General features: G+C 34.8%; 1 protein-coding gene across 2 annotated transcripts in view; it reads left to right on the top strand.

Annotated features, from left to right (window-relative positions):
- Positions 1-228: 228 nt before the first annotated feature.
- The window catches only part of PGAP1 (GPI inositol-deacylase), a 29897-nt gene continuing 3120 nt past the window's right edge, over positions 229-27005 (top strand). The window contains exons 1-15 of one of the 2 annotated variants that reach the window (XM_067096638.1): positions 229-364; positions 2145-2372; positions 2571-2724; positions 7902-8125; positions 10111-10248; positions 10442-10585; positions 11101-11265; positions 13111-13367; positions 14339-14474; positions 15490-15981; positions 17746-17849; positions 19608-19778; positions 22436-22598; positions 25539-25723; positions 26887-26988. In XM_067096638.1, coding sequence (XP_066952739.1) covers positions 2238-2372; positions 2571-2724; positions 7902-8125; positions 10111-10248; positions 10442-10585; positions 11101-11265; positions 13111-13367; positions 14339-14474; positions 15490-15981; positions 17746-17849; positions 19608-19778; positions 22436-22598; positions 25539-25723; positions 26887-26988 — 2570 coding nt within the window. In that variant the 5' untranslated portion in view covers positions 229-364; positions 2145-2237. The other variant, XM_067096639.1, reaches the window with a different exon arrangement.

The raw sequence follows: 27005 nt of genomic DNA, 5'->3' as shown, positions 1-27005 counted from the left end.
ATTATTTCTCGACAACCGGATAGCCTCAAGGTCCAAATCGTTTTTCTAGAAGTTGAGTTTACCAATTTCGTCCGCATCTATAGAAATAAAAAAAATTCAAATAAATTTATTATATGAATGGCTCCTACTACCTGTAAATGACGCACAGTATCTCGTTTTTTTCTTTTTCGCTGCTAATTGGCCCATTCAGTCAATTATTTAAGTATATAAATCCTTCGACGAGGAGTCTCGAGGTCCAAATCCTTTTCTGGAAGAAGTTGAGTTGACCAGTTTCGTCTGCATCTGTAAACAAGGTGGTTGCCAATTTCGATGAAAATTTTCATCTCGGCAGGTGTGACATGGGGATGCCTGATAAGCTGATAAGGTACGAATAATGTGGCGTCCTGTTTCTTTGCTTGTTCGTTTTGTTTGCAAAGTAGTTTTCTGTGTTTCCGAGGCTGCTTTTACCCGGCGTCGTATGGGACTGGCTTAGGCCAGGCCACGTCAGGCATTGCAGTGGCTTAGCTTACGTTTGTAGTCCGCACAAAGGTAGATGTTTATTAGTTTAGCTGAGAAGTGGGTTCCGCCCTCTTTTCTCATTACTGTGATGGCGTTAGTTAAGAGTTAGAATGTTATATGAATGTAATATCTCACGAACTACTGTACATGAACTGTCATAAGGCTAGGCCTATAGACGTAGGCTAGGCTAAGACTATTTATTCTGAATCATGTTTTATGTGTTTTTGAGCCTGGTCATTATTGTTTTTGCAAATTGCCTAGTTATTTTGTTATTGTTTCTCACGCCCACAAACCTATATATACTGGTTATGGGGTCTCCTGTAGGGAAATCCAGGCTTTATGGGGACAAACTAGGCCTAACGACTTTCAAATTCCACCAACAGGAATTATCTAAAATACATAAACTACAAAATGAGGAGTTTGAACAATATATGATTCGTGTATGTCATTAGTATTAATCGCAAAACACATTAAAAAGGATGAAGATGTCAAACTTCAGTTACAGAAAGGTAGCCTAACCTTACCTTTGATTACCTAAGCCAGCCACGGTTGCTGGGTCCTACCTGGCCTGAGCTGAACCCTCCCCCCCCCCTCCCATTTAACTTGACATAGAGTGCTGTGAGTCGCAGAGGGAAATACAGAAATGGATCCTTACCTTACCTTCCCTAACCTAACCTGGATATGTCTCGTAACCGGACTTATAGTGCTATAGGTTGAATCATAGAAGGGTAAAACTGGAGACTACCAGTTTACGTACAAAACGTGCACCTTATTTAGTACCAGCTCCTTGGGGATGAACTTAAGACATCAATATGACAGTCAATATAAACGTGAACAAAAAGCATTAAGTATTCCAGTCGGCAGCTGCTGGAAATCAGATATTGGTAGTAGTCTTCACGTTTATGCATAAAAGTACCTTAAGGTTGTGAGGTACAGTATATAAGGTATTTTAAAGTTATACTCCAGAGGTTTTGTAAATATTATCAAAGGCCTGGATTCATTTCCTTGCTAAAAAATGTTTATGCAGTGCCTGTGGATTTTGGATATCAAGGAAGAAATCCTTTTAGCTGTAAATTACACAAAAGGCAAAACTCATTCTGCCTAATCACACACTACATTACACTAAAGATATTAATAGTTATGGTACTTAGACTTTCTATGTGACATAGTTACAACAAATTGTCAACTTCAACAATGGTGGACATTGCCTTATGCAAGAGGGTGTGTTGATGGCCTGTGCTAAATAATGTCTGTATGGGGGAATTCCATACCTTAAAAGACTTTTATTTTTGAGGAATGCTTGGTGATATGTTCAGTACAGTAATTCTTTCATTTACTTGTGCAAAATATTGTAAGTATCACCTTTAAAATGCCACACAGACGTCACTATCAACCAGTCTAATGACTGCTTTGAGTTATCAGCCCCAGGAATCATAACTTCTCTACTTAGTAACAAACCTCTAAATGGTAGTCTCATCAACTCCTCCCCTTCTTTGTACCCTCATATTGGTACAGTGTTATTAATTTGAACAAACATCTTCAGTAATTTTTAACTGTTTACTACTGTTTTAAGGTTTTGAAGTATATGTGCTGCAATATTAACTTGTATTAAAAATTAATACTAGATGATTTTATACTTATTTCAGAATTTCTGCATAAGGTGTGGAAGTGTGCAACATATGCCACATATTTGGAATCTGGTCGCTTAAATATTGTAGTAAATTCAATAAACTTGAGTCATGGCATCAAAACTCAAACTACTACTCGCTGGAGTTCTTTGTGCCCTCCTGATGGCTGGTGCATATGACCACATCTTCAACATTGAAACAAACAAATGTCTCATGACATATATGTTTGAGTACCCGCAGTTCATTGTAAGTTGGTTGTGAGTTACTGTATTTGTTTAGCTTTATATATTGATCTTAGAAAAGTAGTGGGGCATACCATCAGTGAGACATAAGAAAGTACTGATGTTAATTTCTACATATGGTTTCATGCAGTTTTTTGCCAATTTGTCTTGATGAAATGTTTTTATTTACTGTGATGTCTATTTATCTTCCCTCTGTTTACAGCCTGTATCCTTCCCAGCACGCATAAAGAAACTGTTTCCCCATTATCATCTGTATTCGTATGGAGAGGGTAATTACTCCGATATACTAAGGGAAGGCTATTATGCAGGTATTCCTGTTCTTTTCATCCCTGGAAATGGAGGATCTTATAGGCAAGGTAAGTTGGGGAGCTGGCAAAGTTAACTTGTAAGGTACAGGCTAACCAGATCCTTGATGCATTCTGATGCAAATGCAAGCCGTATTGTTTTACGCTTACTATAATGAAATAGTCACTCCAAATTAGAAACAAATGCAGAGTTTACCAGTGGTGGTAACTACTGTGGCCCAAGTGGTCTGTTTAGTTTGCTCCCAACTAGTGAGTCCTTTTTGTGAACAGAAATCCTCTAAAGAAATGTTGTCAGTCTCCACCATTATGGGCTTATCCAGTCTCCTGAGAATTAAGAAAATGGCTGCATCTCTTATTTCTATAGTATTTTGTATTCTCATCGTAATCGTTCCTATTAAAGTTAGAGCAGGTTATTTAGCTGTCCTACCAGAAGAAGTAATACTGTACTTAGCATTAGTTTTTTATTAATGCTATTCATTAACTTTACTATTTATTTTTATTAATCCTATTCATTAACTTTACTATTTCATGTCTTCATTGCAATGTTTCTTCCTTACCATATGTATTTAAATGTTCAGAGGTGTGTGTAAAACATGCACCCTTATGTTTCCTTTTCTGTGAGTTATCTCCTTTGCTACATCATCTCAACAAAAGGTATATTTTAGGAGAAGTTTTCACATTATGGTTAACAAATAAAACTTGTGTATGCTTTATAAATATAACTTGTGCTCTGCAAAAAAGTAAATGAGCAAAAAGGAACTTTTAAGTGGAGCAAAAAATTAAACAAATTTCTAAACACAATATTTGGCATAAACACCATCAGCCTCTCAAAATTAGCAGAAAAGTTTCCTTTTATTAACTCTGTTAGAAAGGGATGGCTTTCACAATCGTTGTATGGCTCCCATAGAGCTTGATGGCTTAGTGTATGCGTGCTACTTGATCATCTCAGAATATTGAATTGTCGATTTTATCTATCTTCCAAACAACAAACTGACAACCAATAGTTTCTATGGGCCATTCAGGCTCCATTTATTATAGGTGGAACCTCAATTTTTAGTGACAAGTTTAATCAGGACAGTTAGGCACTACTGTAGGTCTGCTTGCACCTCTTCCTTTGAGGCGAGGTTGCTCAGTTGATTAGTCTTCCATAATGCAGTAGAGTTGCACCCTAGCTGGTGAGGTTTACAGATTATACACTTTGTGCAATAATGACCTGGGGGTCCCTGCAATACATGGTAAGCTTATTCAGTCCTTTAGCAGAAGCTTTGCAACCTTGTGCACATTAGATTAAAAGATATACAGTGTTGTCGTTTTCTCAAATATTGGGTAAATAGAATACTAACCCCTAGTTATTTCTCATTTAATCCTAATTGTGAGCTACCCTTGCCAAGTACCAAGGGAACCTTAACTTCAGCTGCAAATCGATTTTAGGAAACCCTTTGAACTGGTGTGACTTTAATATTTTAATGACTTTACTCAGAAATGCCTTTCTTGTTGATGTCATTATTTCTTTAAGCAAATAATGAGTTTCTTAAATAATCGGATGAAGTGACCCTTACAAGGAATTGGTGTTTTGTAAGTATACCCTTTGCTTCCAACTTTGCAGTGAAAGACTCAGATGGTTTATGGTACTTGCTGTGAATTTTGTCAGGAAAGGAGGAATTGGTATTATGTCCAGTCAAAGCATTTAGTTACCACATCAAAAGGATAAGAATCCCCTCTAATACTCCAGACTTTGTTTTACAAGACTTTGTTTGGGGAGACTTCAAGGAATGCCATCCCCTTTTGACTGAGGGAGGTGTTTCCATGTCTTATGGGCTATTTGTAGAGCAGGAGTCCTGTCTCGCAAAGATCTGGCATGAAGTCGGATCTTTATGTTTATTTTGTTTATTTTTATGCAATATATCTTCTTAAGCTCTTAATGGTGGCTGTTGTCAGTTAACCTTTGCACATAAGTAAGTGGGTCCCCTCTGAATAAAATAAGCCATAGCCAATAAGCTCATAATTCACTCAATGTAATTTATAACTTTATCCACGAGCACCTCGATTTCAGCTTATTTTTAATGCCCAAACATCAGCATGACATTGATTTTGAACCAGATAGGTATTGCCTTTGAAGAGATGAAGAATTAGTTTCTCCCCTACCAAATAATCATTTAGCATTGTTACACAGTTGTTCAATAATAATTTGTGGATATAAATGTATCCTTGATGCACTTCACCCTCTTCTGGTTACCTTCAGTTAGTACAAATTTTTGGGTTAAAAACATATTACTAAGTGGATCTTATGACTAGCTATGTAATGCACTAATGTATGACAGTGCAATCATGGGTTTGTAATTATGAAATGTACAGTAGAAAGCGGTGTACTTATTCAGTATTTTGATTATTCTATTTAAGTTTTAAATCAGTGCTGATACACCAGCACTTCTGTTCATTACGCTTATTAGTAGTTACTATGATAATTTTCTTGGTGGAAATTGGTAGAAGTGAGACATCATCGTTTATCTTTCTGACTTTTATTTTTTGCTTTCTGTAATTTTTTAACTTTCTCCTTCATTGATTCTTTTGTGTAGTTAAAATTAACATTACAGTAATGTATATTACATACTTGTAGAAAATGTTTTGTTCCCCATAATCACACTCATTCCTTCTGTAGCTGTGTGAAGTGTGCCCAATTATGCATGCTTTAGCCAAATTTACAAAAAAACTGACTGTAAATTTTCCTAAATATAGTGAAATTGTCACTAATTATAAATAAGTTATATACTGTACTAGTGTATGAAAGAGGCCACAGCTCACAATCTGAATAGCGATTTTGATCAGGGAATAAACCTAGGCATAAATAACAAAAAGTTAGCAAGCCAAAGTTAAATTGTGATGAAGAAGTGAATAAGTAAACACTGGCCAGTGGTAGGGTAACTGATATATTAAAAGTGAGTAGAAGTATGTTGACACTTGACCTGAAATTAATTGTGTATGGAAGCTAAATGAAACAACTGACATTTCTTACATCTCAGCAGGTGATCACAGTAGTACAGATGCTGTACCTTATGTGTCAGTTTTGAAGATTGTTAAGATTTTTAACTGAATGGCCTTGTACAACAACCTATAAGTACTGATTATTGAAGAATTAGGAAGCTTTATGGCACTATAAAAAGAACTAGTTAATATACAGTTTATTTTTAAGTCACAGACCATATTTTTTCTAATATATTTTAGTCTTGTTATCACTTGAAGACTAGAGTAAAAACTGATAAAGAACTGATGAGGAAGTATGTTTAGAGCACTGTAGAATTCTTGTTCAGTTAATCCTATGGAACGATGATCATTCTAGAGTAGTGTAACCAAAGCATTTAGCTGTTTCAAATCTTATGAGTTGCCCCAAAGGATCTGTACTTAAATGAAAGGTGGAAGTAAAAAGCAAGGTAATGTTAAAGAAATTGGACAGCTGAATGGAAATAGATCAAAGGGAACAGATGAAAAGTTGAAGGCAGAGAGCAGATTGCTTATGACGAAGAACTTTAAATGCTATATATAAAGTTCAGTTTGGTATGTCTTCTCATGCATGAACCCATATGTTGCTGTAACTTTACTGTATACTGTATGTTAATGATCCCTTTAGATTAGTGAAGTAATTTTTAGGATGTAGATACATAGGACTAGAGTAATTGTGGTAGAGGAAGATAAATGAAAACATGCTCTTTCATCAGAAAGGAAAATGGGGCCAGCAACGGTTATTTTAAATTTCAGAGAATAAAGATTTTAGCACTACTTAGGAGGAAATCGTGAAAAATAAAATCCTAACGGGAAAAAGATCGCAATTATGTACTTTCCAGCTCTATTATTATGATGAATTTATGCTACGCACCATTTTAAAAGTTATACAAGTTTAGATAAATCTCTTGAATTGAATGTTCAGTATAAAGTACAAATGCAGGTTATTTTAGTCTAGGAACTGTGTGGAATTGCTGGTAGCAGTAAGAATTCTAGAAAATGTTCAGTATAAAGTACAAATGCAGGTTATTTTAGTCTAGGAACTGTGTGGAATTGCTGTTAGCAGTAAGAATTCTAGAAAATATTCAGTATAAAGTACAAATGCAGGTTATTTTAGTCTAGGAACTGTGTGGAATTGCTGTTAGCAGTAAGAATTCTAGAAAGTATTCAATATAAAGTACAAATGCAGGTTATTTTAGTCTAGGAACTGTGTGGAATTGCTGTTAGCAGTAAGAATTCTAGAAAGTATTCAAGTGCATGCTATAATATAGGATCTTTGTTACCAATTAAAAAGTCAGACCCCCTAGATGTCTGGTAAGTTGAGGTGCTACTGCTGTGTTTAAGAATTGAAGTAAGGTACTTGTATACATTTTTACATACCACTGAAAGCAGAGTGACAGAGAGAATACTAAACAGGTAAATGTGTAAGAAAAGAAGACACTGTACATCGGTCTCCAAAAACTGAGCTCAAAGTTTGTGCAGTTTATGAAATGAGCATCCAGGTGAAATGCACAAACGAACAGGTAACTCATATTGCAGAGTACTGTATTGTGTTTTATTTTCCTTGACCTTAATGATCGTTGAAGAGTATCTCAGCTAAAAGACCAGATATAGCCTCAAAAAAAAATGTTCACAACACGATTAGTTTGACTTGAAATTACAAGAAATTTTGCCAGATTTTGAAGGTAATATATTCTTGAATTTTAGATTAAATAAACTTCAAACAAACAAATAATTCTAACATTGGGTCAGAAAATTATGGTCTGCCAATAGAGTTGTTTGTAAACCTTCGAAAGAAATCTGGTAGGCTCATTTTGAGAAGTAATTATGATACAAGGATACCCCTAAAAGTTTAATTTGATAATTTTGTGTTGGCCAATAATTTACTGATAGGATGTGCAAGATACCCTGTTTAGAAAACTCAGTTGTTCTTTTATTTCATTCATCTCTGTGTGCATGCGTTGGGAATACGTGAACATTCAAAAGAGGTAGAAGTTTACATGTCAAAAGAGGTAGAAGTTTACATGCTTTGTAGGTGAAAAATAATTCTTATCTCTTTAGTTACCTTTTAGGAATATTTGAAACAGCACCTTTACAACTGAACAGTAGTGTGTATTGCAAAGGTTAAAGAGCATGAAGCTGCATAATTTGTGCCCCTTCTTAAACATCAAGTACAGCACAGTGCTGATGGTATCCTAATAACAGAAGATATTTATTCCTTATCATTTCAGTTCGGTCACTGGCTTCTGTGGCTTATCGTAAGGCCCTTGATGATGAGACAGACTTTGCTTTTAATTTCTTCACTGTTGACTTGAATGAGGAATTGGGTGCATTTTATGGTCCAGCACTTAAAAGACAAACTGAATTTGTTACTTACGCTATCAGACAAATCCTAAAGCTTTATGATGATAGAGTAAGGAAGCCAAAATCAATTGTCCTTGTGGGTCACTCTATGGTAAGTAAAGTGTCATAAATCTCTTTTAATAAATTTTATGTTTTTGTGTACTGTGTGTTTTGTTGTTGTCATCTAATACCGGAATCTAACTTTTGTTTCGATTAAATAATCTCTTGAGAGATGACCTGTTATTATAAAGGACATTGATATTGATGAGAAACTATTAAGTATGATTTCTTATTCATAACATGTACATATTAATATAGAATAAGCCAAAAACAACCTTTAACTTACTAAACAAGCTTCCACAGAACAGAATGCCCTTTGCAAAAGAAAGAAAATCACAAAGGCATGAGAAGTAAAGTAAACTACAGTTGAAAAAAGCAAATAAATAATAAGCATCTAAAGGAACCAGTGTGTGCGTGTGTACTATAAATAAACTCCTGTTAAGAAGTAGTGAAACTAAGCTTTGTTAATAAATTTAGATAATTGGCATGAATGAGAAAATTATAATTAAGCTTGACTGAAAAATCTTGAATTGACCTGCTCCTGCACTGTTAGATTACTGTACTTTCATATGTCGAGAATACTGTATGTGTTTATATCAAGGACAAACCTGTTACTGTACTTAAAAAAAGGCCTTTATTGCCTGTCTGGGTGGAGAGATAAATGCAGTTTTACTTGATATAAATGAACAAAGCAACTGTTAAATGATGGATGAAACACTTACAGTAAGGAAGAGGCTCTTTCTCATCTTTTACAGCTTACTGGTTCTTTGCTTTTGTCTTGTCTTGTCTTGTGTCCGGTGGGTGTGTGTGTGTCTCTGTGTCTGTGTCTCTGTGGAGCTCTTTAGCCCCTCTTGATTCCTACTTTTCGTCTTTAAATGACAGTGTTTAATTTTTATGATTCAGTGTTTTCCATGTTAATTGAGAGAATTTTAGTTTGATGGTATGTTTTTGTATGCTCCATAGTATTTTTTTGTTGCTGCGAAACTTGTCTAGTTTAGTGTACAAGTAAGTGTTTTAGTATTCTTGGTATTATACAGTATTACTGTATTATTTTTAATATATTTTGTGATTGCCATTCTTCCATAAAGGATCAGCATCAACATATGTTGTTACTAGTGTGCATGACTACTCACTCAATGTATTACAAAGACTGCTGTGCATATTATGGTATTTAGTTATGTTTTTATGTATTTTTCTCTTCTAGCCCTCATATATTGTAGAGGGCAGATCCATTAATAATTTAATTATAGTCTCTGCTTGAAAATATGGTTAAGGCAACAAGTGCAGAATTTGTTCTGTACAGTTACAGTTCAACTAACCTGGTCCTTCTTTGCTCAGTGGAAAACGGCAAGACTTTCAGAAGTGGAAGAGGTTACTAGACCTCTTGAGAGGGGTTCCACGGGTCTCATAAAGAGGAGCTGTGTAACATGTCAGAGAAACATGAGGAAAGAGGAGACAGAGCTTATGTAAACCAATGAAGATTGAAAGCAAAAGACTGTGGAAATCATATCCAGGAGTTAGTTTTTATTTGTAATCTCAACTGAGTGGATTATACATCAGGCATCCTGAACGTGGTCATGTGTAGTACCAGATACCAGTTTGACATTGATTGCCATTTTGATAAATCATTTACTGAACAGCTCAGGAGTCACATGCTTCCACCTGGAATAGCTGTTTTTCAGTTTTTAAGCACCATATTCTTTCATTTGGGTACCTGGATCATTTTAAAATTCCAGGTTTTTAAATATAAATCTGTTACAGTACTTAACTTTATGCCTTCCTCCCAACCCCATGGATTGGTTCAACATGTTGGGATTCTGAACATGAAGCAAAAAGAAACCATAAGCTGGCTAGAGAGATTTTGCTTTCCCCTGTGGTGGAAATTTTAACTGCAATCTTACTTCTGAGTTGCTTGTTTCTTGTGAGGACTCAGAACACAATCTCCCCACCTGGTATGACAATAAAGACTCTCATAAGGTAAAAGGTTTGTATCTGAGAAACACAATACATATATTTATTAAGAACTCTCCTCTTTAGGGAGGAATGGTTGCCAGGGCTCTGCTGGCTTCGGAAAATGTGACTGCATCAACAGTACCACTCATCATTACCCAGGCTACCCCTCACACTCGACCTGTGGTAACAGTTGATCATCATTTGAAGGAATTTTATGAAAAAGTAAGTGCGTACACTGATTGGAAGTATGATTTATTTGAATGAACAGGAGGTTTTTACAAAATTATGCTAAGACTGATAAAATTTCTAAGTAGAGAAGCTAATAAACTTTAGGCTGTTAGCATTTTATATGCAATTTAATCCTTTTTTTTTTCAGGAACATTGAATGCATTAAAAACCTTGTTGTTTTTTCCAGGTGAATGATTATTGGGAAAAGGAGCGAAACTGTACCTTGAAAGATGTCATACTGATAACAGTTGGTGGTGGGAGAAATGACATTCAAGTTGCCACTTCACATATTAATACACCATTTGCTGACATTGCTACAACAACGTCAAATGTGAGTATGGCATTGCATTGCATAGTTTCACAGCAAAATAGGATTTTACCTGGTTGCCATGTTTTCTCTTAGGTATGTAATTACTTTAGAATATGTCTGCATAGTATTGCTGCACGCTGTACACTCAGGTGTTTGTTTATGGCCTTAAAAATTGATTGTTTTCTTCACACATAAGCTTTAATGTTACAAAAATCCCTGACAGAAAACAAGATATGTTAATGCAACGTACATGTAAGAAAACATTTACAGTATTTCATTTCACTGATATCCTTTGGCTTAGAAGAATTTTTGTTATGACTGATTGATAAGTATTTGGATTTGCTTGTTGTTGTAATTGTAGTAAGAAGGTTGGTACAGAAGAATTTTCATTAATACAGTAGTTAACTGCATGTGGATAACTAATTAAAAAAATTGTACCATCTAGGCTTATGTGTTGGCTTACCTATACCAATGTTTATTGAAAACAAACCTTTATTTTTACTTTGTTTAGTTTTGCTGATTTCCTTCACTTTCAGGTTCCCCATTGCTGGTTGACAGCTGACCACCAGGCAATAGTGTGGTGCAAGCAGCTTGTGATGGCTATTGTTCGCTCCTTATTTGACATAGTCGACTCGTCCACAAAACAAATTACTACATCCCGGAAGTTGATTGTTGATACATTTGAATTTCATTTAGCAAAAGTAAGTTTTTGTGTTGAAGTTCCTGTACTTTTGCAAGTGCTACTTGTCAGGAGCATTTTGTATGGTGAATTTACTCTGCCATGCAAAACAGAACTGTGGCACCAATAATTTTTAATAAAAGATATTACATTGTGTTTCTCCTGGTTGATTTTCGAAATTAAATGATAATGCTGATAAGTGCACTACAGTACACACATTCATCAGAAGCAAAAGTCATGAGGAAGCTACATATCTTTAGAAACAACATGAGAAAAGTGCAACTCACAACACTAGTAGATACAAAGACAAACTGTACTGTAATTTCATTTTGCTATTGATTTTAATATCTCCACTTACAAAGAAGATAAGATACATCATCTTAGGTCCATACAAGTTGTAGAGTCATTTATGTTCATCTCACTCCTTGATCTTTTTAGTATTTGGTAGGCCATATAATTGAGACAATAACCAGCATAGCTATCTGGTCATTGTGAGCAACTGGGAATTGTTTCAGAATTTTGCAAATGTTGCACAGCACTTTGTTGGATGGGCATCTTCTAGATGGGAAGACCACAGCAGGTGCCCATAATTTATTTAACCGTAGTTCTAATTTCAGCTGCATAAAGTAAGAGATTAGCTCATTTTTTTTTAAATATAGAAAATTTAGAATGGGTTGTGTTTTATAAATACTAACTGTTGTAGTTGTTACTGGGAGGATCTCCTTCTTCTTACAATTTAAAGCTGTTGTGTAGTTTTGAGCCCATGGAGGATTAGGGATGTGTATTGACTTGTGACTGTCATTCAAGCAGCAGTAGAATATGCAAACAGGAGAAACCATGATGCTTTTGGTTCTTTTGCTCTTCTGGTTTGCTCATTTCATTTCCTGTTTTATATTTTGCTTTCTTAAACCTGATCTTGCTTCATAGCCACAGGTAAAAGTAAGAAGCTTGTATTTAGGAAATGAAAATTATTTTCCTTTTTCATGTTGAAATTGAATTGTAATACATTAGTATAATAAACAGTACCATGAATCCAGTAACAGCCTGTTAAAAATAAATCCATCTCACCTTTGATCAAAGGTAAGCCCAGCACCTGGTGTTTCATTACCAGTCTTCCAAGGAATCGTAAGCAAAACTGGTTATTTGAAACAAACTGAAATACAAAACTTGCATTCATTGACAACCAAAGATGCATAACTTGAGCATTCTTCAGATATCTTGGTGCTTTGGTGCTTCTATCACAGTAAGTCAGGGTAGGCATATCTGCATCCAGTTCCTGCAACATTTTATAGTTAAATGTTAGTGAATATCAACAATTAAATATGTCCCTTGTAACATTTTGGTAATTGCATTAACAAGTTCCACCCAAGCCCCCTTATTCTTGCTCTCTGTTTCATTACATGTCTTGATCACATTCCTCTAATAAAAAAACTTCATCATGGGTATTATAGGGGTTCAGGCCATATTTACCCCAAGTATATTTCATAGACAATGGTCCAGTATTAACTTGGCTACTCTGTGCCCCATTCTCATGTGGCTTGACATTTAAATACTGGTCATATCATTCATCCCATTTTCACCTTTTGATTTTTTGAAAGCTTATGAGTTCAGGAAAGAGTTTTGGAAAATTTCAGACCTTCAAATGCTAGGTACCTTATATTATAGCAACCTTTGAATCAACAGTGCAATTACGGTAGATTTAATCGGTACTCATAAGGTTGCCGATACTTTGTGCTTAGGATATAACATGGGATTCAGTGTCTACTCTTTTTCTGTTGCTCAGTGATTTGTAGTGATTAATCAAGTGACATTGCAATTGTGTTGGTAAAAAACAAGTAAAGCATGGTAATTCTTGATGAATTTTCAGAGGATTACAGGGAAACGCTTCAAGCGAGCTACATATTCCGAAGAGGTGGCATTTGACGAGAATGCAGATTGGATAGTTTTAGAGACGCGTCAAGAAACCTATGTGGCCAACAAGACTGGAAAGAACACTTTCCTTGTAATACCATTAAATCCAACTCATCGTCTGTATCAGAAGGCAACTATTGTCGCTTCCAATCTTAACAGAAAAGACTGGATTATGGCTTGCAAAACTGAGATGAGGAAAAATAAGAGGATTTGGTAAGTATTGCATGGTCTTAATGCGAGGTGTTTAAATGCAAATAAAAACATATTTCACTTATATCAATATCTGGCTGCTTGGGATGTGAAATTGCATGTACTAATTTACAGAATTTAACTTTTATGGTTGACAAGAAATAACAAATGACAGATTTACAACTTTTTCAAGCCTCAACAATCATCTGTTATGATTCACAAAGGTCCATGGGATTTTTGTGGGTTATTATTAAAGTGCTCAACCTGCTGCTCTGTTCTGTACTCATCTTTATTTTTGTAATTTTCAGAGTGAATATTAATTTTTATTTTTGTAATTTTCAGAGTGAATATTCATTTTTATTTTTTAAATTTTCAGAGTGAATATCAGTGTCAAAATTTGTTTGAGTTATTGACTTGATTTTTTTATACGGGAATCTTTGCCTTGCTTTTCATGGTTGCTTCAAACCATCCATTTCCCTTATCAGTGCTTGTTATTGAACCATTATGTTATCGTAAAAAATATGATACTTTTAAATCCAGATACTTTTTACTTTCCATAGTGTTTCTAGAGCACTTGAAACAAGAAAGAAAGCTTTGCCACAGATAGTTTTATCCTGTGTTTGCAACTTAAGGAATTACTTTCATAGGATTGTTATCAGTAACAGCACCAGCACTTGGAATTTTGTAAGAGTGGTGTGGGCTCTGCATAAAGCTACGGTGCATTTGTCTGTAGGATCATGATGTAATTTTTTTTATTATTTTCCATTTCAGTATGAATGATTGTCCAATTGCCATGGCCAGTGCGTGTTTGTTAGGAACTTTAAAGATTTTATTTATATTTTATGATTTTAATGCTGCAAATTGGCTTTACTACAAGCCCCAGACTGCTCATTAGATTATGTTGTTATTATTTATAGATTTCTTACTTAACCTTTTCATAACTTTATTTCGTTATTTATCTTGTTTAAATATAAACATTTATTACTTCATTCCAGTGTAAAGGGAGAAAATTTATCCCAAAAAACCAAGAAACTTTATGGAAAAGTTAAAACTGTTCAACTCGAGTTACCTGCACTAAGCAAGAATGGTTACACTGCAATTGCTGTGTATATTGGTCCAACAGATGAAAGGGTATGTAATTGGAAGCTGTTTTGTTAAACCTTAAAGGAATATACAGTAGTATATTTTTTATATTCACCTCTAAAATATGCTTTTTATTTTCATAATTCAGTCTTTCATGCTATTTAATTTCTGTGCTATTTGTTATAATAAATGAAACAAGTTTTTTGACAAGTCAAGTGATCTGATGAAAAGTTCATGGAGGACTATTAAAGCATTACTGTATTTTGCAAGCAGAACAGTAAACTAATTTGCAGTGTGCTTCAACGATGATAAATTTTTTATAAACTAAAAACTTTAAGTATATTAGCAGGATATGGGATTAAATAAGCACCCTCTGAAAAGATATCAGATTCAACTCAAGCTGTAACTGGAAACTAACTTTGCCAACACCAATAGAAATGTATAATCCATCAGCCATGGGACATAGCTGAGCATACTGAGAAGAAAGACTGACTCACTATCTAGGTATTACCAATTTTTGTAACCTGATCACATCTTATTGTTGTTAACCTTGTTCTCATGTCCATGGACATGCCTCCCTTTTTTGTGCCCTTGGTTGTTTTTCAGTCATCTCCATCCTCTGTGGGGATAGTTCATTCTGTTAGGACTCCAAGGCTAGTTATTTAATGCAAAGTTAAAGTTTTGGCTGATGATATGCGGCTCACCTAAGTTTTAACTACTACCGTGTGTCACCTTTCTTCTCAGTGTACATTTCCATGGATCAGCAGTAATGACTTAAGAAAAGAAAGTTAACTTTGTTTCTGTGAAACTTGCTAGCATTTTCTTTCCTTTGGTCTCCATAACAAAGGGATAACCTTTTGTACACTCATGAACTTGTAAAAGTTCATAGTTCATTATTTCATGTTATCATAATAGATAATTTTATACTCATATTGATTACATGTGTTGATTACAAAGTTAGAGCCTGTTAAAGATTCATATGGATGTTATATGTTTCATGAATAGAGAATTCATGTATTAATTGCAACAGAAAATTCAATTTCTAATTATTTTCCCGAACAAGGTTGAGGTAGCCATAGATGTGCACAGTGAGAATGGTCGTCATCGATCAGTTGAAGTTCCTGTGTTTATACGATCCTTCACACAGACGTTGATAGTGGATACAACTCCCCAAAAGGCTTTATCGTATAATGTTAGTCTTTTGGGGTTACAAGAACCTTGGCAGTCTTTCAGGTTTATGTTAAGGCCTCGTCAAAGGTGTGAGGGACAAACTGTCACTACAGCCATGATTTATATGCCATGGGCTCAGAAGGAGTCATACCTACAAAGAAGTGGTCAAGTGGTATCATTTAGTGCAGAACTGGACCTTCCTCCCCCACCAGGTGATAATTCTTCTGCAAGTATCCAGTTCTTTTTGAATCCCCAGTGTACGTATTCTGTGATCATACAAGGAAGTCTTATTGGAGTTTTCAGACGTTTGGTTTGGCTTTATGGTGCTCAGATTCCCTCATACTGTGCTGTACATCTCCTGCTTGCACTCGCCAATCAGCTAAAGGTAATAGATATCTTCATTTTACCCACAGATATAGCTCTTGTTTGTTTTAGTTTTATTAACTAATACCTTAAGTTGAATTACTTGTCCATTGAACTTAGTGCTGTGACTTTGCTGTGTAATTGTATGCTTGTTTGCTTCTTTTCTACACATCCACTGTAGCGTCTAGAGTCTGACCTTCAGTAACCTGTCAATCCTTATAAGCCAACTCCCTTAATGGATCAGGTGTTTCACTCTGATATTTACAACCTTAAAATTGTAATTAGTGAAACAGTTGTAACTTATCACACCCATGCAAAACTTCATACATTTACTAAACTCAAGATGTGGCAGGCATCTGCGTTTTAATGATGCTTGACAAACCTGCTTAAATGTCTAGTATCGCTTTAGGCATTTCAATCTCCCTGATGAATAGTCAACATCTGGGATGAGACGAGCACCACAGATACAGAGAATCTTATAGCAACTACACCTTTTGTATGGCCCAGAATTTTTTGCCATTCCCATTACCATTTTTTCCTCTTATTTTAAACCTTTTGTCAGAATCATCTGTAATTTATTTTTTGTGTGATATCTTTGTAGACTCTTCTGTCATTTGAGTGAGAATGATAGTGATGAGAAATGATGTGACTAATTGTAATGCATCTGAGTTTGATGCCGATACTGACAGTATAAGTGACTAAGAAACTGTGGGGCCAAGAGGTAATTTTTCAAGAAGAGTCCTTGTACCAGATGTATTGTATGAGAGATAAATTTATCATGAAAAATTTTTTATGCAGATGATGGAAATGTGTTCGTGTGCCAGAAAGTTGCATATGTTTTCTTCTGTGAGTTTACAAATGTTGTGGTAATAAAAAAGTCTATGCCCAGAATATTAAAAAAGTTGCACATGTTGACACATTTACACATATCATAACAAAGCACCTGTTGGTTTTGGTGGGACTTGGTGTCAGAGAAAACGACAATTAGGTAATAGTTCATATGTTACTTGTAAATTGTCTTTGGAATTTTGATAAAAGTTTTCCTAGGCTGAATGCTGCAGTTTAGTGTGTAAGATATATTTAAATTATGTTATCAAATAATTTTGTACTTCATTTTTAGTGATGCTATGACTTCCTTCTTTTATTACTGATAAACTGATATTTCAGATTGAAGATTTTTAAAAGATAAAGAAGTTATTAAGTTCATAGCAACATAAATGCTCATGGAATGAGCACTAATTTACAAATGGATAATTAATAATTTTAGGATCATCACTGATTATGTGGAAAATAATTATGTAACTGCACAGAGCTTAAACTATTTATTTGATGTCTGCTATATGCAACAAGAGATTTCATGAATTAATTCAAATTACACAACTTTAATACTTTTACTTATGCCCAGACATACACTTTTACCTATGCCCAGACAAACTAGGTGCAGATCAGTATTGTATTTTTCATTGTAGCAAAAGATGTGGCATAAAATTTCAAGAAATCACAGTGAATTCATGTACATATTTTTTATTTTTGTATTACAGGACAGTATAATTTTCATTATATTTGGTACACAGATGATTAGGATAATATTCGTGGATTTTAGCTATTCGCGGGGGGGTTGCGGTACGCATCCCCTGCGAATACAGGCAGTTTGCTGTAATTATTTAGATATGCATAGACAGCTCATCCCCATTTAAATAACTTTCTCTGTTTAATGTTCAAAGTTTACCATTCTTTTTCCTCTAAAAGTGATGGTTGTAACAGGTGTATCACTCTTTTTTTACAGGTTATAGGAGAGGAAGGATATTGCCCTTCATTCTTTTCAGCCGTTATTGCTTTGTCACCAGTAACTGTCGTCCCTTTCACCAAGGTCATCAATTTGATATTATAGTAAGTTAGAGAGATGTAATTTTGAGGTAAATAAAGACAAGAATTTTTTTGCAACAGTTTTTTACGTGAATATTGGCACTTAATGAGTCATCTTTGTAGCTGGAGAATTTTTGTTACTGTATTAGGGGCAGAGTTGGTGACTGGAAAAGTAAAGAGTTCAACTGGGTAAGTGGCCATGCAAATGCTGTGAGAGAGTGTGATGTGAACTTGGTACTCTGTATAGAATGCTTGAAATGGTTTCACAGGAGATGCTTAGGCATTAGGTGTTGCTGTACGTGGAATAAAAGTTTCAACACCAGAAATATACAAGAGCAAGTGGGGAATATAGGGAGAACCATGTTTTAGTAGAATGGTAGATTAGAACAGGTAGAGCACTTCTGTTACCTTGGCTGCATACTGGATTGCAAAGCCGGTATTGAGAGGCCAGCGAGGAAAAGAGTAGCAATAGCCTTGATGAAATGGAGACAGATTTATAGATTGCCGGTAGATAAAAATATTCCATTAGCAAACATAGTGTACTCTTACAGTGTGCTCATAAGGTTTATACTGCTCAGTGCTGCAGAAATTGGTATTGAAAGAGAAAATTAGATGATTATGAAAATAATAATAATTATTATTATTATTATTATTATTATTATTATTATATTATTATTATTATTATTATTATTATTATTATTATTATTATTAGTATGGAATAAACTAAAAAAAATCATAATGCAAGCTTATAAAGAAAAAGAGACATTACCATCTTTGCCTGGATATTTGATATTTTTTTCAAGACCCTGTATTGAAACAGGAGGCAGTCTTTAGTAAATATCTCATAAAGTCACCTGAGATGGTCAACCCTTTGTGTACCAAAATAGAAGGTTATTCAAATAATTTTGGTTGCAGTCACAAGTGTATAAATTTTAGGGCACACAACACCTTCTAAAAACATAACAAACATCTCACACGTCCTAGAACTCCGCTACCTGGCAACAACTTCGCGCTGGGAAGAAAGGGGGGCGTTGGGTCGGTATGATACATGAAACATACGCTGCAGGTCTAGCGATGTCAGGCAGGGCAGCCGATCAGACTACAGGGTCTACCCCAAAGCAAATCAAAAGTCCTTCAAAAGAGGGCGTCAGTACTTACTCCATACAAAAATGGGAAAAAAAAGCACGTTAAAAGAAGAAGAAGAAGTAAGGCGTTTGAAGAACTTGCATTAGATCTGTTCATGTTTTTTGAAACTTCAGAATTTGTCGATTGTAGCCAGGTGTTGAAGGCACTAAAGTATGACAGTACTGCACTTGAGCTGCAGTTGATGAGTTTGAAGGTGTATTATCTTATCCTTGCAGGCCACAGTAATAAAGTATTCAAACTTATTGGCTGTGACTATAACAAGTTGCTAATTTGTACCCAAATTGTCTTCTGTTTATAAGAAAAACACTGCTTTCTTCCAAGAATTCTATGTATTCCTGTAAATAATTCTTGACTTATTGTGTTACTTAAACTTCCCACTAGTACTTTGATTATTGTCAAGACAAGCATTGGTAGAAGTTTAAGGTTTGGATGTATGAAAATGTACAAGAATTTGGAATTAAGTGAATGTTATTGTCATCATTATTATTAATTCTGCTGGCTCATTTATAATTAAAATTTCTCCAGTTTTGCATCATTTTAGAAGGCCATGAGAAAATTATGAAATACAGATATGCATGTTGAATGTTGCTCTTCATTTATAATTTTAACACCTGCCTTTCTTATGGTCATTTGCAGCAATCTAGATATATTAGATGATTTTACGGTCATGTCCAACAACGGTGAAAGCCTTGGCATTCTTCCCATCTTGATGTTCTTAGGTATTCTACCCATTACATTAATCATTGGACTGGTCACATGGGGAATGGTCATACTGTCTGGCAATGCTGCTCATTCTTTTATTGTCAAGTGAGTATGTATAGAATTGGCTTCATGCTTTGATAGGTCATTCTTTATTATTATTTTAATGTCAATGTTTATAAATGTATATAAAGGCATTGTTTGTGATTAGGAAAATAATTTGCATTTCTCTGTAAATTGTTGAAGTAGATTGCATTGTTGGTCTTTGTGAGGACTGTATGGAGATTTTTCTATTACTTTTGGGTTAAGGTTGAATACCACTAACAGTATATTTAAGGTTTTGTGTGGCTGGGGTTTATATATGTTGTAGTTACCCTTATAACTTTCATATATGCCTAATAGATAAACTTTATTACAAGAGTTGTGTATCACACAAAATAGTAATGCCAAATATGGTTTTGAAAACTTGCACAGTAAGAAAAATTATTAATTGCCATAGTATATTGCATAAATTAATTCTTCGACCTTCTGGCACCTTGTATAAACAAAACTACATTCTATATTACATGGGAAAGTTCACTGAGCCTTTGAAGAAGTGAACTTGGAAATGTATTTGTCATTTACATGAGCACAATTATCTTGGTAGCCATGATTTTAAGATCCATAAGTACAGCTTTGTGTTCATATTAAACTTAAAGTTCTTACTTTTATTATTGTCATTTCTGGTGACAGTTACAAGGCCAAAAGCTTGATTTCTGGTACTGTGATAATAAGTAAAGAAGCAGCTAGCAGTGGGGAATCATTGTCCAGTAAGGAGTTCTCACATGCTGTCATGACAGGTCAAAGATTTTACTTCTTAACTGTATTTGGATGTCTAGTTGTTGAGATTAAGCTACTGATTTACAAGTGGATTTATATTTACTGCATTGCAAAGGTAATTACTCATAGGGAGCCAGTCCTGTCATGTGCCTTATGCAGTGCACTGAGAGTGACCCATCAGCCCCCAGCTGCATTGCTGCTTGGATATTTTCATCCATTCACCTTGCTCTCTTCCCACCCAGGTGTCCAGCTTCTTAAGCTTTACCTTGCTCCAATTTTCAGTCATTGCATGTAAATTTAAGAACAAAATTTTTGGGCAAACCTTGTTAGAGTATTAAGATGATCTCATTAAACCACTCATTGAGAAATGACTAGGGTAATTATCCTTAGTACCTCTTTTTCTCTGTGGTTAAGCATTTAAGATTGTTGGCACAAAAAGATCTTCAGCCACTTTCTTTGGAAATACAGAAGAGAAATGATAAAACTCATCATCCGGAGACATCACCAAAGTACTTAGTAATAGCCATCATCTTCCCAGAATATCTGTATTTTTCGCTTACTAACCTGCATATTTTAGGTCATGGTTCATCTGGTAGCAGACCTGAAAGAAAAACCTTAGTTTCACTTTCTAGTTTGGAGGTGGCTGTCTTTGGACACCTCCAATATTGCATGGCAGTAGTCTGTTGTGTTCTTTGAGGCTATGAAAACACTTTTAATCATGAAGTTTTTTCGTTAGTATGCAAGCTTCTTCAGAAAAGCAGTTTATTTGGGTCACGTACATTTAGAAATAAAGCCTTTTAGAAATTTCCTCTAGTCAAAGTGCCTTGATTTTTGGAACTGTCAAGCTATAAGGCCACCTACTTTAGTGGCTAATAATGCACATTGTGTGAGAAAGAAGTTGAGTCTCATTGTGAAATACAGTAGTATTGTTGGTGATCTTTTACTATTTTTTTTAAATGTGAAATGATGTAAAATGAGGTAATCAGGAAGTTGATATAGTGCAAAAATGTACTGTTACATGGTATAGATTGCTTGCTAGGGAAGAAAAGTATGCTTAAATGTTTTAAGCTTCACTGATATACTGTCAGAACCTTAGCCATTATTTTATGCTCGATAACGATAGAAGTTAATACGTACATTGATGTTACTAATATTGTAAGTTGATTGTTTGTGTTAGGTAAATTACAGTTTATTGTATCTTACCCGAATCTCTTATCTGTAACGTGAATTACTTACCAGAACCTGTTATCTGTAACCCCCCCAACACATATTGGCTGCAGAATGTTTATTGTTTAATTCTACTATTTTTTATTGTGGGAGAAATGAATGTGTCGTATTGGTTGGCAAATTGTTATCACAAGCCAAGCTGGAACCTTAGATGGAAAAGCAGAAAGCTTTAAGTCCAAAGGCCCATGAGGGAAAATAGCCTGTTACAGACAAGGAAATTGAGAAGTAAAGAATGACATAAGTAGGAGAATAACACGAAAAGAAAATAAGACAAATATAGTAACAACAAATAAGATAAATTGTAATGTAAAATAAATTAAACAAAAAACATAATCTGTGAAATGAGATTCAAGTCAGCCTGCTCAACATAAAGGCTTTTGTACCAAGTTTGAACTTCCAAAGTTCCCACAGTCAGCTACAGATTTGGAATATCATTCCATAACTTGGTCACAATAAAAATAAAACAGAAAACTAGGTGGTATTGAATGTCACAGAAGAAGACAAGAATGTTAGATTTCATTGCATTTCAAATATTACATGTTGGTCAGTATAGTCTTTGAAGATCTGAATGCAAAGGAACTCAGAGTCAAGAAATACTATTACTGTATTGTATAAAGGATATCATTCAACTAAGACCTGATGATGACATTTTTGGTGTCCATATGCATTTGTTATTTGCAGAATATTTGATCAAAGCACTTGTCTTTTTCTCATTTCAGGGTTTTGGGACGTAGCATAGGTGGTGGTGAATTAGTTGGAGATGTAGTAATTGCAGGGTTGTCTCGAGTGCCACTTTTTGTTAGCGTGGCTCTCATTTCCTTGTCTTATTCTTCTTGTGGTACATTGGCGCTTTGCCTAAGTGCTGGATTCTATTTCATCAAGGTAAATTAATTATTTTTCTTATATTTTGTTTGCAAAGGTAAAATAAGAAATGTTCTAGTCAAAGGTATAACCATTCACTAATCTATAAGTTCCCCTTGCTTCTTTCCTGGTTATCTGGTAACTCATTTGAATTATATCATGTATATTCTGTGTGAAACTCTCAGTTACATTTAAATAAAAATAGTTTATTAATTACTAATACAGTAATCTGTTTTTATGTGGTTAAGAAGTAGTCAGCAGGAGGTGTGTGCAAACTAATGCAAATATAGTTACATTACATACAGATATGTATACAAAATATCTTACAATGATCAAACCTCTCATTTTGTTCTTGCATGTCATGTGCTGTAATAGAGTTGTTAGCTGACAGAGGATCCAGTGTTTTCTCCATGCATATTCTCATATTTTCCATACTAGTCTTGTCATTTCCACACAATTTTTCTTCATTTCTGACATTGTTTTAGAAGAGTTTGCCATCAGCAAACAGATTCTTACTTCAGAATACAATATTCTTTTCCTCTGCTTTGAAGAAATATGTGCTCGCTATGAACTGCAAACTGCTCAGTCTTGCCCAATCCACCTGCTAGAGGACGTGCACTATCATAAGTTTAAGGGAATAATACAGGGGACTATGTCTTCCTTTCCTCATCATGTTGAATGCTGATTAACAAAGCTGTTTTGTCCAAAGAATTGAGGTAAATGTTACACACACCACTGGTGTCTAGTTTGCAGTCTGGTATGCATACTTACAGACCTGGCAATTCCTGATGCGGCTTAAGCATGTATGTCAGCACTCATTTTTCATTATAATTTTCATGTGCTGAAAGTAAATGCATGGAGGCTATTCAGTAGTCCATATTACAGTAAGAATTTTTCTGTAGGTGGCAGGATGGAGAATTGTAAGGTTCAAGAATAGTTATCATGTACAACCACCTTGCAAAGTGAGGCAGATGCGCGGATATTTGTTTCTCTGTACTTTTGCCCAGCAGGCTTCTTTCCCTTGGAGGAAAATGATCTTTCCCTAATTGCTGTGAAAAGATAATGATCACCACTTTTTCAGGAATTAAGAACCAAAAGATTGGACATCATGAATTCTGGGAACTTGAAAAGCTTCTTTTCTTTAAGAATTTTGAATTACCTTTTCTTTTGGGAATAATATTTCACAAGCAAGAACCTTACTTGGAAGTTATGAAATCAGAGACTCAATGAAAATGGCTCTCGCACTATGGTTTTGCTTGATTTACATATGCTAAAAAATGTAAAAGGATAGTTTACTAAATTTACTTGCTTAAGAGGATGGTTGCTTGTTATCTAAAGACCCAGGTCAAGGGTAGAGATGGTGATGAAGTCATTTTATCTGTCTTAGAATTTGGTTCTAATTCAGTGACCCATGGATATTTAATGTATAACTCAAATGACCCAGTTCCAGTATGGAGAAAGATGGGCTAACACATTGTAAATGAATATCCGAACTTCAGCCAACAGGGAATGTCAATTTTTGGAAGTTGATCGTATAAAAATTATGTTAGAATCTTCATCATCTTTTATTTATTCAGTTGTTAAATTTTTAAAGTACAGTTTATGAAATGAAATTTTAATTTTACTTTTAAAAATAGACCTGTCCGGTAAGCCACACCGAAGTCAAATCTTTTGTCTCAGTGGTCTGGTTAAATTATTTGATAATAGTAATAATAGTAATGATAGTACAGTATTATTATTATTATTACTATTATTATTCAGAAGGTAAACCCTATTCATATGGAACAAGCCCTAAGGGGCCATTGACATGAAATTCGAGCTTCCAAAGAAAATGGTTTCTCATTAGAAAGAAGTAACAGAAAGTACAGGGAACTACAAAACGATCATTAATTGAAAAAGAAAAAATAAATTAATAAATAAACGGATAAAAATGTAAGTTAGTCAATAAAATGCAAGGAGAGTTATATCTACTTGAACTTTTGAGGTTCCAATTGCGTGACATTCTCAGGGAGACTGTTCCACAGTCCAATGGAGTGAGGAATAAAGGACCTTTGGAACTGAGAAGTTCATCACCAAGGCATGTTTACTGCATATTGGTGCTGTTGTTCAGTAAAACTGGCTGCTCTGGGCAGGAAAAGGGGATCAGGGATCGATTTTGAATGTGGAAGATCTCGGTTAAAATACAATTTATGAAAAATTGACAAACAAGTGACCATCTGTCAATGGTCCAAGTCACAGCTGCTAATATTATGAAAAATAAAATATAACCTTAATAACTATAAATTATTCCCTAGAAAGTTTTGAGTTTAGCCCAGTGTGATTGAAGCTAATTCAACGAAAGCTAATTGAAAATCATGATAAGAGACTGGGAAATACATTATAAAAACACTAATACACAAATCTCAAGAATACACAAAAAGGCAGAAAATGAACCTGCCTGAAAAAGCTCGTGTTCCTTAAGTGTTTAAAGTTAATGGTAAACTCAGATCACTGTGATGGTATATATTAGTGCTGCCAGAACTGTCTACCTGGGAAAAGCTGAAAGGAAACCCCAAATTAATGATGCCTAATTGTAGAATGACAATTTACACTAAATGGAAGAATGGTGAAAAGATGATAACTATGATGAGAATACAAGGCAACTTGTAATAAGTAGATTAAAGTCTTGAAAATCTCTTGAGAAATAAACATTTCACAGAAAACATGAAAAGTGAGTCAGTTGGCTGTGAGAGACCAAGGAACTGACTTGTGCATGCATAGGGGGACTTGTTGCCTTTTAATTACCTCTTTAAGTGTTATTTCTTTTGAAGAAACTGCGTTGTCTTGGGTATTTTGTTGACTGTGAAATATAATAAATTATAAGTAGTGGGTTTATTTTGAAGCAATGAGGAATGGATAGAGTTTTAGGTCGCTAATTGTTTTTGCATAGAACGGTGTTTTAAAAATTTTACCCCTTTGCAGATTTTCAGGTTATATGAAGATTATATTCAAACTTTCCTGACACAGCTAATACCTGGAATGAGGAAAGAGGCTGATGATAGAAAGGCTCTGTCATCAATTCATTTCCACATCACTCTCTTGCTTCTTGTCACCTTGGTAGCAGCATTCAATATTCCTGCTCTCATTATATGGGGAAGGTCTCTTGGGTAAGTTTTGATTTTCCCTATTCTTCATTCACGATATTGTTATGGGTTCTCTCTCTCTCTCTCTCTCTCTCTCTCTCTGTGTACAGTTAAATATCAAGTACTTTAATAGTTATTGTGAATATTCGAGAATGCTTATTAGAAATGACTGTTTAGGATGTGAAGAGGGCAGTTAAGAAGTTTAGGAATGGAAAAAGTTGATGGGATTATGAGGGAGATGCTGCAGTACTGTGGTGAAATTGTGATTTAGTGATTGACTAGGGTGTGTAAGTTATGTCCAGATGAGAGAAGTGTTCTAAAGGAATGGGTGAGGAGGATGATTGTTCTTTTGTATGAGGGTAAAGGTGATTGCGAAACAATAAGAATTATATAGGGGCATGACATTACTTTCTATACCAGTGAAGGTGCATAGGACTTTTATTGAGAAGATAAGGCGGCTGGAAAAGTATTGATAGGGAACGAATAGTGGTTTAAACTGAAAGGAATAACTTCGGGTGACAACTTTGGTCATCATCAGATTCTTTGCTTAGTCCTAATATCTGGTGACATCAATCATCGTTGGGATCTTACATTGTTAAAATTTCTGTATGGTAATGTGTCAAATAGTTGTTGTTGAGAAATTATTTAGAGATCTCCTGCATCCTTAGATTTCTCAGCAAATATTTCTAAGAAAGGGTCAAAAGAAAGGAAAAGCAAAATCATTTAGAAAAAGTGCAAGAGCAAGAGAAAAGAAATTAGAAATGGATTAAATTGTTATGATACAAAGTGTACAAATACAATGAGAGGTACAAAATTACAAGACAAAGGATTGAAGCTGTCAGAACAACTATAAATAACATGTTGACCTCTTAGGACTAGGTTACGAGTTAAGGCCTGTCTGAATACTATGCCTTCACTGCCACTCATAATCATCAAACTTTTTTCTTCGTGTCTGCAAAAAGGGTAATGAAAGAACAGTAAAATAAGGACTAAGACTGCATTTCATTGTATTTTTTTGTTATTAAATATGATTAGGTGTATTCACATTTAAGCACAATTTTTGGGGGGTAATCCTATATTTTAACGTATAAATTTTCCATTATTTTTAAACTTTGTTTTTAAAGTACTTGACAATCAGTGTTTTAAGACAAATTCCTAATGTAATTTTTATTTTAATTTTATTTCAGTCATAATCTGCAGTTGCCAGAGGATCCGTCCCTTTTTGTTACTGTGTCACTGTTGAGTGTGCTGTGTTTTCTGTGGCAGTGGGAAATTCCTCGTGTTGATAAGTGAGAACTTTTGAAGT

Source organism: Macrobrachium rosenbergii, chromosome 53, assembly GCF_040412425.1.
Source record: "Macrobrachium rosenbergii isolate ZJJX-2024 chromosome 53, ASM4041242v1, whole genome shotgun sequence".
Taxonomy (NCBI): Eukaryota; Metazoa; Arthropoda; class Malacostraca; order Decapoda; family Palaemonidae; genus Macrobrachium; species Macrobrachium rosenbergii.
Note: the sequence above shows the minus strand (reverse complement) of the source record. Positions and strands in the feature narration are given on the sequence as shown.